The sequence below is a fragment of the Rhinatrema bivittatum genome, chromosome 4, assembly GCF_901001135.1.
Source record: "Rhinatrema bivittatum chromosome 4, aRhiBiv1.1, whole genome shotgun sequence".
NCBI lineage: Eukaryota > Metazoa > Chordata > Amphibia > Gymnophiona > Rhinatrematidae > Rhinatrema > Rhinatrema bivittatum.
Window position 1 is genome coordinate 202,981,325 of NC_042618.1, and position 12,639 is coordinate 202,993,963.

The 12,639-nt window shown below is 45.0% G+C and overlaps 1 protein-coding gene across 14 annotated transcripts in view; it reads right to left on the reverse strand.

The window, feature by feature from the left end:
• Positions 1-12,639, reverse strand: part of DCAF1 (DDB1 and CUL4 associated factor 1) — a 466,661-nt gene that overhangs the window by 68,400 nt on the left and 385,622 nt on the right. For all 14 annotated transcript variants that reach the window (XM_029599562.1, XM_029599550.1, XM_029599554.1 and 11 more), the window contains one exon: positions 11,875-11,976. In XM_029599562.1, coding sequence (XP_029455422.1) covers positions 11,875-11,976 — 102 coding nt within the window. The remainder of the gene's footprint in view (positions 1-11,874; positions 11,977-12,639) is intronic.

Sequence of the window (12,639 nt, forward strand, 5' to 3'; positions counted from 1 at the left end):
AAACAGAGACTGGTCATGGGGTCTAATTGGTGAGTGTGTGTGATTGCTTGTGGGCCCAAAGGAAGAGGACCGTGAGGCCAGAGCTTCAGCAGCCACTGCTGCTCCTGGTGTGTGCTTTTGGCCTGCAAGGGAAAGGAGCAGGAGAGTTGCTGGAGAGGGTAAGTAAAGGTGTTTTTTTAAGTTTATTTTTCTTGATCGACTCATTTTAATTATTGGGTATTATGTGATGTCTGATGTTTTGAAATATTTTATTGGTATTTGGAAATTTTTAATACTTTTTATGAGTTTTTAATTGTTGGATGTTATTCTGTTCATCAGCTGTTTTCTAATATTTATTAGTATAGCTTTAAAATTATTTCTGTGTGGGGATCTATAGCAGCTTGGATTATTCTGTTTTCCTAATAGGACGTGTATTAGTGTTTAGGGCCTGGTTTAATATTTGTAGTGTTGCCTTTTCATAGATAGGGTTGTTACTGTTTGAGCGTATTCCATAATGCAGGTGTGACTTTGTGCAGATTAATTTCTGTGCATTATTGCAGATCCTGGGAGTATGTTAGGTGCTATATTTCTCTTTCCATTTCTCCAGGTTTGCACTGCATGCAGAGTGGCTTTTTTGGGTTTCCATTCCAGTTTGTCCCAATATTTATAATTTCTGGTCTTTCTGTACTTGGTGAAGTCAGTTCTGGGTGTGTGATTGAGATGAGGCATTTTACTAGCACGTAGGCATTTGTATCAATCTTATGTGACTGAGGTGAGGTATTTTACTAACATGTAGGCATTCGCATCAGTCTTATTAGTTGTGTTTTCTCAATAGGACATGCATTTGTGGTAAATTACTGTCTTTACATAAGATGGGCTATTGCACCTGGTAGTAGGAGGAGTTTATTTTGCTTTTACTCACATGTCAAGAGAACATCTTTTTTGTTTGTTGAGTTGTATGGGTAATGTCCTAGCTCTGCTCTGCACTCATTGTTGGGGGTCAGAGGGGGTTCTTGTGGATGCAGAGTGTATGTTTACATTTACCCCCATGACAGTCACATGTTCAGTGTGTTATGCATGTGAGAACCATCTGCAGGTGTGTCCCGGCCAAAAAAAGGTTGAGAACTACTGCCCTAGGGTACTCCAGAGGGAATTCTGCACAACTGTGCAATGCACAGCATTTGGCAAAGGGATCTGGAAGCAGACACATCTCTATCAGCCAGCAAGAGCCAAAAAAGGAGATGGCGACATCAGCTTGGCCTGAACCTAGCACTATCAAAACCCATCTAGTCACAAAAAGGACATGGCAGCATCTGCCTGGCAGGCTAGAAGATGACGTTGTTCCCCCCCCACCCAGGCTAGAAGGCAGCAACCTCTACTGCATTGTCCTGTGCAGGCTAGGATGGTGGAGGGAGCAATGAAGAGAGGGGAGAGGACTAGTGAAAGAGCTGGGATAGGGAGGTTGTTGAGCCTGGAGGAGAGGAAGAGAGGTAGCTGGGGTCATATAGCTGAGAGACAGGACAAGTGAATAAGCTGATGTGAGGTTGAGCTTGTGGGGAGAAGGGGATGAGAGCAAGCAGAGAGGCAAAAGAAAACTAAGAGCTGGGGAGGTGAAGGGCTGAATCTTATGATATACGTTTACAATATTTCTGGAGGAATTCTGTGCCAAAAATAAATTTGCATGAGTAATCTTTTGCATTTTCAAATTATTACAGTGGAGTTATTTTGATTTTTAAATTGTTTGCATAAAATTCTTCCAGGAGTACCAGAGGATCTGGTGGCATTACTGGCAAAGGTGATAGACTCAGCCTTTAGTCCTAGGTTCCAGAATTTACTGCTTTTACTTTTTGGGTCATACTTTAAGAACTCCTGTGGGATAGAAAAAAAAAATCAGCTTCTCGCCAGAGTCCACTATAGCAAGCTTCACATGCTCAGAAGCAGGCCCATTACCAGGCTACTGCGCAACCTCGGAGGTCTGGGAAGCAGAGCAGATTCTCTTGGATGATACGACAGCCAGGGAACAGCTCCGGTGATGCAGCTATGGCAATTGCTTTTTTTTAGTCTGTCTGGCTGCTAATGTGTTATTGGACTTTTCCTCCAGCAACTGGTCCAAACTTCTTTTAAACGTTTCTGCGTTAGCCACCATCAACAGACTCCATAGCTTGATTGAGCACAGACTGAAAAAATACTTCTACAATTTGTTTTAAATCTTTTTTTTTTTTTTGTTAGTTCCCCCACACTTTGAAAGGGTAAATAACTGACCTTTATTTACCCATTCAACCCCACTCATAATTTTATAGACTTCTATCATATCCCCTTCTCAGCTGTGTCATTTCTAAGATGAAGAGCCCTAGCTTCTGATAATAGGGAAGCTGTTCCAGACCCTTTATGATTTATGTTGCCCTCCTCTTGGTTTTTTTCTAGTTCTGCTATGCCGTTTTTTTTTTTTTTTGGTTTTTTTTTTAAGATGTTGTGCAGTTCTGGTCACCCTAATACTCAAGGCACGATCACACCCTGGATTGATACAGAGGCAATATGATATTTTCTAGTTTATTCTCCATCCCTTTTCAGATCACTTCTGATATTCTATTTGCTGTTATGACTGTTGCTGCACACAGAGTAGAGGATTTCAATATATTGCCCACAAGGATTCCAAGGACCTTTTCCGGGATGGAGACTCCCAATACAAAACTCAGCATTATGTACCTGTAGTTGGGATTATTTTTCCCTAAGTACAAGCATATATATATATATATATATTTTATTTTTTTTTTTAACATGGAAACATTTTTTAGTTACTCAAATCAGGCTACTTTCAATATTTTTGGATTTGCATTATTTAATACTCAGGATATACATAAACAAGATTGGGACAGTTATGTTAAATTTAATAAGAAAATGATACAAATGGAATTAAATACAGCTTCCCTATCGGAATATGTTAGAGTAAAAAGGACACCTAGAGTTTTGAGAATGAATGAAGAACCATTTTTGTTTGTGGATGATGAAGAATTTATTTCTTAATGGTATGCAGATCTAATTCTTAGTGGAGCGCAGGATTTAGTGAGAGAGGTAACGGTGGCAGGGCCACTTGGCAACAGTGATCATAAGATGGGGAGAAGAAAAACTGATACTTCACGCATATCCAGCATAGCTCTCTGCTTCAACGGCAGGGGAGAAGAAAAACAACCAATAAGGGCTGAATAACATAGTCTGGGAAAAACAAATAAGCATGGGTGTAGCTTGCTTATTGCGGCGGTTACTACCCCTAACTAATCAAGCGTGATATTTCACTTGGATGCAGCTCCATCACTGCTCTCTACATTAATGGTGGGGGTGGAAGGGAAATAGAACCAAAGAGCTAAGAGAAACAGATAAGTATGAGAAAAAAATGTGTGAAGCTTGCTGGGCAGACTGGATGGGCCGTTTGGTCTTCTTCTGCCGTCATTTCTATGTAAATTTGAACTAATGACTGAAAGAGGGACAATATGTAAATCTACAGCTCAAACACTAAATTTTCAAAAGGGAAACATTGATAAAATGAGGAAAATAGAAAAAACTGAAAGGTACAGTTACAAAAGTTAAGAGTTTACAACAGGCATGGACATTGTTTAAAAATACCATCTTAGACGTGCAGTCCAGATATATTCCATGCATTAAGAAAAGTAGAAGAACAAAATTACCGGGTGGTTAAAAGGAGAGATGAAAGAGGCTATTTTAGCTAAAAACATCCTTCAAAAATTGGAAGGATCCACCTGAAGAAAATAGGAAAAAGCTTAAGCATTGTCACGTTAAATGTAAAACATTGATAAAACAGGCTAAGAAAGAATTTCATATGAAGTTGGCCGTAGAGGCAAAAATTAATAATAAAAACTTTAAAAAATATATATCCAAAGCAAGAAATCTGCGAGGGAGTCAGCTGGACCATTAGATGATCGAGGGGTTAAAGGAGCTCTTAGGGAAGACACAGCCATCGTGGAAAGTCTAAGGGGTAGAATTTTAAAGGAGCGCATGAGCGTCCATATGCGCGCAGTTCCCAGCGCGCGCACATGGACACGCCGATTTTATAACATGTGCGCCGAAGTTATAAAATTAATTGGCTGTGTGCATGTGTGGGCTGCGTGCATGGGGGGGGGGCCTGGGTGAATTTAAGTAAATTATGCACGGCAATGCAATCAGGCCTTCCCCAGTTCTCTCCCAGTACGCTCCAATTAAGGAGCAGACTGGGAGGGAAATTTCCTGTCCCTAACCCTACTCTTCCTAACTCTTCCCCTCTCCATCCTGACCCCTAACCTAACCCTATCCCCATTTTTTTTTTTTAATTTACTGCTCTGTCGGAGCAGAAGCAACTTCCGTGAGCCGGCCAGCTGCAGCACGCACATCCCCGGACAGCGGCTAATGGCCGCTGTCCCGGCTGGCCTCCTTCCCGCCCAGACCATGAGACCCCCGGCCTGCCCCTTTTCAGGGCCCAACCCCTGTGCGTTTATCAGGACTTATGCGTGTGGCAGGGTCCATTTGAAAATGCGCAAGGCACGTGCAGGGCCCAGTGAGGCGCATAAGTCCCAATTTTTTAGCGTGCAGCCCTTTGAAAATTTGCCCTTAAATGAATTCTTTGCTTTTGTGTTTACTAACGAGGATGTTAAGGAGATCCTAGTTCCAGAAACTGTTTTCAAGGGTGATGATTGGATGAACTGAACCAAATCACAGTGAACCTGGAAGATGTAGTGGGCCAGATTGACAAACCAAATAATAGCAAATTACCTGGACCGGATGGTATACAACATATGGTTCTGAAAGAACTAAAAAATGAAATTTCAGATCTATTAGTAAAAAACTGTAACCTATCATTAAAATCATCCATTATACCTGAAGACTGGAGGATGGCTAACGTAACCCTTATATTTAAAAAGGGCTCCAGGGATGATCTAGGAAACTATAAACTGGTGAGCCTCACTTCAGTGCCATATAAAATGTTTTTGACGGGGTTGTTAAACATGTGAATAAAGGTGAACTGGTAGACGTGGTGTATTTAGATTTTCAGAAGGCATTTCACAAATTTCCTCATGAGAGGCTTCTAAGAAAACTAAAAAGTCACGGATCAGGAGGTGATGTCCTTTCTTGGATTGCAAACTGGTTAAAAAATAGGAAACAGTATAATTAAATGGTCTGTTTTCACAGTAGAAAAAGGTAAAGAGGGAACTGCCTCAGGGATCTGTACTTGGACCTATATTTTTTAATATATTTATAAATGACCTGGAAAGGGATATAATGAGAGGATCAAATTTGCAGATGACACAATTATTCAGAGTAGTTACATCATATGTGGATTGTGATAAATTGCAGGAGGACCTTGCAAGACTAGAAGATTGGGTGTCCAAATGGCATATGAAATTTAATGTGGACAAGTGCAAGGTGATGCATATAGGGAAAAATAACCCATGCTGTAGTTACGATGTTGGATTCCATATTAGAATTTACCACCCAGGAAAAATATCTAGATATCAAAGTGGATAATGCATTAAAATTGTCAGCTCAGTGTGCTGTGACAGTCAAACAAAAGCAAACAATGTTAGGAATAATTAGGAAGGGAATGTTGAATAAAACAGAGAATGTCATGACTATCGCTCCATGGTGAGACCACACTTAAGAGTACTGTGTGCAATTCTGGCTGGTGCATCTCAAAAAAGATAGTTGCATTGGAGAAGGTACAGAGAAGGGTGACCAAAATGATAAAGGGGATGGAATGATTCCCCTATGAGGAAAAGCTAAAGAGGTTAGGGCTGTTCAGCTTGGAGAAGAGATAGCTGAGGGGGGTGGGGGATATGATATAGGTCTATAAAATCATAAGAGGACAAGAATGGCTAACACTGAATCAGTTATTTATGCTTTAAGATAATAGAAGGACTAGGAGGCGCTCCATGAAGTTAGCAAATAGCACATTTAAAACAAATTAGAGAAAATTTGTTTCCACTCAACGTACAATTAAGTTCTGGAATTCATTGCCGGAGGATGTGGTTATGGAAGATAGTGTAGTTGGGTTTAAAAAAGGTTTGGATAAGTTCCTGGAGAAGTCAATAAACTATTAATCAAGTTGATTTAGGAAATAGCCACTGCTATTACTGGCATTAGTAGCTTGGGATGTATTTCGTGTTTGGGAACTTGCCAGGTACTTGTAACCTGGATTGGCCACTGTTGGAAATAGGATGCTGGGCTTGATGGACCCTCAGTCTGACCCAGTATGGCAACTTCTTATAAATGTTCCTATGATTTGGTGGTTTTAATGGTAGATACCATAAAAAAAGTATTGACTCCACTTAAACAAGAAATTGATACACAATTACAAATTTTACAGGATCAGATGTCAAAGAAAGTGATTGATGATAAACTTACTGTATTCCAGAAACAGCTTGACATTTAAAACTGAAGGCAAATCAAGATGCATAAATTTTATCGAGATGAGGCAGATTATGATAAAGAATTTATATATCAATGAATGAACAAAAAAGCAGTTGCTTACCTGTAACAGGTGTTCTCCTAGGACAGCACGATGTTAGTACTCATACATGGGTGACATCATCAGATGGAGCCCTGCACAGAAAACTTCTGTCAAAGTTTCTAGTACTTTGACTAGGCCCACTGAGCATGCCCAGCATGCCACTATCCACGGGGGGGTTCCCCCCTTCAGTCTCATAACAGAATTACAAAAAAATAAAATATACATAGTAGAAACCCAACTCCATGAGGCGGTGGGCGGTTTTACTGAGGACAGGATAGTAGTCCTCACACATGGGTGAATACCAAGCTGCAGGCTGCTCCCAAACTTATCATAGAACCACAGACACCAAAACCTGGCACCAATGGGTGCAACAACTGCGGTGGAGAGGAAAAAACCTAGGGAGAAGCCTGCCCTGAAAAATTGGGCCCTAGGCAGGAAGAGTTGGGCTGTTTCTCACTGAAAGAGGTTCTGCAGGACAGCCTGACCAAAGTTGCTGTCCCTACGGCTATCGCTATCCAAACAGTAATGGGTCGCGAACGTGTGGAACGCCACGTCACAGCCTTGCAGATGTTGGCCACTGGAACCACATGCAAATGGGCTACTGAAACCGCCATTGCATGACGGAATGAGCCTTGACATGGCTTCCAAGGTGAAGGCCCGCGTGCGTATAGCAGAAGGAAATGCAATCCGCCAGCCAGTTGGATACATGTGCTTGGTGACCGCAACTCCCAATCTGTTATCGAAGGTGACAAAGAGATGCGTGGATTGTCGGTGGCCTGCTTTTCGCTCCAGATAGAAAGCCAAGGACCTTTTGCAGTCCAGGCTGTGTAGAGCCCACTCACCGTGGTGAGAATGAGGCCTGAGAAAAAAGGTAGGTAGGGCAATTGAGTGGTTGAGATAAAAATCAGTCACCACCTTAGGCAGAAACTTAGGGTGGGTGCAAAGCACCACCTTGTCGTGGAAAAGTTGTGTTTAAGGTGGATAAGTTAAACACCTGAAGTAACTGAAACCATGAAGTTAACCTTCCACATTAGGTACTTCAACTTGCGGGAACGCAGTGGCTCGAAGGGATCTCGCATGAGACGAGCCAGAACCACATTGAGATCCCAGGACACAACAGGAGGCCGCAGGGGAAGCTTCAGCTGAAGCAAACCCCACATGAACCGGCTAACAGGATACATGGAAATAGGTGAACCATCCACTGCATGCTGGTAGGCCCTGATAGCACTGACAAGAGTTCATTTTCAGACCAGCATCAGAAAGAGCTAGCAAGTAGTCCAACAACTTGGGAGTAGGACGAGAGGATGGATCCAATCCATGATTCACCTCAAATGGAAAACCACGTCCATTTCAGATTATATGGCTTCCTAGTGGTCGGCTTTCGAGAAGCTACCAGGACCAAAGATATCAAGGGGCCGCAAGACTAACCTCTCAACATCCAGGCCATCAGAGAGTGCCCGAATGTTGGGATGGCGTGGCCTGTTTCGATCCTGCATGATCAGGTTGGGGGAGGTCCCTAGACTGATTGGTTCCCTGACAGAGAGATCCTGATGAATTGGGAACCAAACCTGTCTCGGCCACCAGGGGGCCATGAGAATCATGGTCCCCCCCATCCTGCCAGAGCTTCAGGAGAGTCTTCATCACCAGCGGAAGCGGAGGATATGCATACAGAAGTCTCTTGCCCCAATGGCGGGCAAAGGCATCTGAGGCTGGTTTCCCAGTCCCCCTGTGTAGGGAGCAGAAATTTCTCACTTTGTTGTTGCAGGGGGAGGCGAAAAGATCTATGTCCGGCACTCCCCAGAGGTGGAAAAGGCAATCCACCGCCGTCTGGTCCAGGGACCACTTGTGAGGGTGGAACGCTCGACTCAGGCAATCCGCCACCACATTCTATGACCCCGCTAGGTATACAACCTAGAGCAGAATTCCCTGGGATTTGGGCCCAGGACCAAATTTGGACAGCCTCCTGACAGAGGAGGAGTGATCCGGTACCTCCCTGCTTGTTGACATACTACATCGCTACCTGGTTATCAGTCTGGACCAGGACCACTTGACTGGACAGGTGATCCCGAAATGTCCAGAGTGCATACCTGATCGCCCAAAGTTCCAGAAAGTTGATCTGGCATAAAGCCTCCTGGGTTGACCAGAGACTTTGTGTGCAGAAGCTGTCCAGATATGCCCTCCAGCCCAGGGTGAAAGCATCAGTAATGCATACAACCTGGCATGGAGGGATCTGAAAGGGAACCCCTCACTTCAGGTTGGGCAGAATTTCCCACAAAGACAAGGAGTCCTAGAGGACTGGCGTGACACGCACTCGCACACTCTGAGGTCCTGGGAGGCCAGACACCACTGGGCTCTCCGCATGTGTAAGCGAGCCAAGGGAGTGACATGGACAAAGGCGGCCATGTGACCCAACAACCGATGTATAAGGCGGGCTGGCACCCATCGGCTGCAGCAGACCAAGCTCGTCAGAGACACTAGAGCAAGCGCTGAGTTGTGAGGAAGAAAGGCCTTGCCCTGGTTCGTATCCAGGCAGGCCCCGATAAAGTCCAACTGAGCCTACGGAACAAGATGGGACTTCGGGTAGTTGATGACAAACCAGACGGATTCCAGCACCTGTATAGTCAAATTGAGGGAACGAAGTGTCTCTTCGCATATGGTCGACTTGACCAGCCAATCGTCCAAGTAGGGGAATATGTACACCCCTAGTCGATGGAGGTGTGCACCCACTGCCAAGCACTCTGTGAAGACACGTGGGGACGAGACTAGGCCAAACGGCAACACCTTGTACTGAAAGTGATTGTCATTGTAGGTATTTCCTGTGACCAGGAAAGATTCCTTTGTGGGAATAGGCGTCCTTTAGGTCGAAGGAACAAAGACAGTCCCCTCTTTGCAGGAGGGGAATCAGGGTGCCCAGCGAGACCATCTTGAACTTTTCTCTTTGCAAATGTTTGTTCAAGTCTCTCAGGTCTAAGATGTGGCATAACCCCCCCTGCTTTCTTTGGAATCAGGAAGTATTTGGAATAGAATCCCAGTCGCTGCTGACCTTGTGGAATGGATTTTACCACTCCCGCCATTAACAGGGGCAGAGCGCTCTGTCCAAAGAACCTCCTGATGTGGGGCCTGGCCCCATGAAAAACAGGGGGGAGAGTCTGCTGGGACACTCAAAGTTTAACTGATACCCTTGACGGATGATGGACAGGAACCACTGGTCTGAGGTTATCTGTGGCCTGGAAGGACTGTGGCTGACCTCTGACCAGGAGTGCCAAGGCTGAGGGTACAGGGCTTATGCTCCCTCGGGACCAATCAAAACCCCATGGCGGGACTTTGCTGGGGAGCTGGATGAGGTTTGGGAGTCTGCTGCTGACAGAGCGGCCCCTAGAATTCACTTGTGGCACACAAGTACATGAGGCCAGAGTATATTTCCTCTGGCGATAAAAGGACCTTCTGCCACTCTGACATTAGGACTTCCAGACAGAGGATGGAGGGTCTGAAGTGCTGGTGGAGAGATGCTAGAGGGTCTCATGGTAGTCTTTCAGCTGAACCACAGCATCCTGCACCCTGTCTCCAAACAAGTTCTCCCCAGTAAAGGGCAGCTCTGCGAGCTTGTCTTGGACTTCTGGCCGGAGGTCCGATGCTCGGAGCCATGTCAACCTTTGGGCCTCAATGCCTGCCACTGCCACCCGAGCCACAGTCTCGAAGACATCATAGGCAGAATGCACCTCATGTTTGCTGCACTCCAAGCCCTGCTGGGCAATGGCCAAGAGGGCTTCCTGCTGCTGCTGGGGGAGGCATTAGGCTACCTCCTAGACCTGCTTCCAGAGGTTGTGAGTGTACTGGGTCAGATAAAGCTAGTAGGAGGAGATGCGAGTAATCAACATCATGCCCTGATACACCTTCCTACCTAGGGCATCTGCTGTCTGTTGTTCCTGCCCCGGATGCACCAAAGCATGGGTATAGGAGCATTTGGCTTTTTTGAGGGCAGACTCCACAAACACTGACTGGTGCGGGAGCTGGCGCCTTTCAAATCCTAAGGCCGGCTGGACCACCGGTTCACCGGTGGTACTGAGACTAGGTACTCCCATATCCCAAGGAGCAACACCTTAAAGATATTATGGATGGGGATAGTGGGCACCTCCTTTGGGGCATCTACGAACTGGAGAACCCTCCAGCATCTTGTGATGGATATCCTCCTCCGAAAGAAGCTGGAAGGGAATGGACTCTGCCATGGCTTGCACAGGTCAGATCCTCCGGCAGGGATCTATGCCTCTTATCCACAGGAGACAGATCTAAAGGGAGGTCTCTAGAGTCCTGTGAAGAAGACTCAGAGGTAACATACCCCCAGGGATCATATGGAGCTTCCTCCTCACTGAAGTCCCCTGGGGCACCCCAAGGTGATCCCCTGCCTGAAACCCCCGGCCTCGGAATCAAAGGCACAGAGGGTACCAATGGGACCAGGGGCACCGATGACCTCAAGGTGCCCAAGGTGACTGGAAATGGATCAGGCAAGTGTAGGTGCGGAACCAGTGCCCCTGACTGGAGGCATCCTCCTCCTCCAAGGATCCCATAATGGGAATGACACCGGAGGGAGGAGGAGTCTGTGGCCACTGAAGCATAGAGGGCCCCCCCCCCCCCCCAGGCGCCAGTAGCAGCTGTGTGGGCAGGACGCTCAAGAGGACAGAGTCACTCCAGCAGCAGCACTAGCATCACAGGGGTAGGCTCAGACACCGGGGGCAGCAGTGGCTCGATGCCCTGAAGGGTGTGGATCAAGTAAATGGCCTATGCAAACTCACAGTTATAAATCTTAGAATTAAATGATAAACTACCACACAATTAATTCAAGCTCTGGCTGTGTTCCCAGAAGATAGACAGAGCTTGAAAATAGAGCTGGGCATGCTTGGGACTTACATGCATGCTTTTCTGATTTTAAAAAGTAGGAGGGCAAATTCTGTGTTCAAATCTAATTGTGCACACTTGGTTTTTCAGGAATAATTTTCAAAGTATACTCATATGCTTAAGTCCACTTTGAAAACTGATGTAACTTATGCACATATTTGCCAGCTAACTTATGCATGACTTTACAAAACTACCCCTAAAGTTGTTAAAACAGGGAGAACAATATATATATACATAATAGTGAAAACACTACTTACCTAACCAAGGCTTTGATTTACTAAAGCTTTTCTCTCATTCTGTGCCTATAGGAAAAAAAGCTTAGTGAATCAGGCCAAGTGCACTGTGTGTGAAGGTCCAATATCAAAGAATCTTCCCAGGGTACCTATAGAAAATCATGTGGTACATCTAGATCATAGAATATTGGGTTGGCTAGAATCCTAGATCCAGCTCCCTTTTATAACTGATATCTTACTCCTAAAATGTAGAGATTGATCATTTTGTCTTACCTGATCTTCCTCCTCGTCTTCATCTTCTGCTAGACGCTGTCTGCCTACCTCGTACAGCCGGCACACAGTGTCCATATTCAGAGCATCCATACTGCCTTGGTTCTGAAGAATAAAGTCAAAGCTCTCAAGTCAGGATGAAAATAGCTGCAGCCAACCTGCTGCATAATGCCAGGTTATATCTCATGACCAACAGAAGACTACTACTGCTGCTGCTACAAATGGTCATGTTATCCCCCATCCAAGAATGCTGGGTTTCACATAGTTATGCTTATTCCCTCAAGGATGGATTTTCAGAAAGTACACCTAGATAACTTTGGGAGTTAGCTAGTTAGACCTCTACTTTAAAAAAAATTTGCCTCACTGACCAGCTAAATTTAACCACCTAAATTCACAAGGAGGCCAAACTAAGCTGGTCAAAAAATAGGGCGGCTCCAGGGGCAGGCTTATGACAGCCAGTTTGCTGGTTAGCACTGAAAATCAGCACTAAGCATAAGGGTTAAGCCCAGTCATGAAAACAGTGGTTCCAAGTCTAGCAAGTTAAAATTTTGACCTAGATTTAGGTGAATTTTCAGCTGAAAATCATCTAAAGAAAACTGGCTGAAATATATCGGTCATGAGCAATGTGGAAGGCCACTAGTTCAATCCTTGAGTCAGGTCTTCTGCACTCCAGGTTAGCTGAGGCTGGGGATGCTTCTGAGGCAGTGTTCACAGTCCCTAGTGGAGGAATTATGGTCATTGCTTAAATAGTCCTTTTTCCCTTTTAAT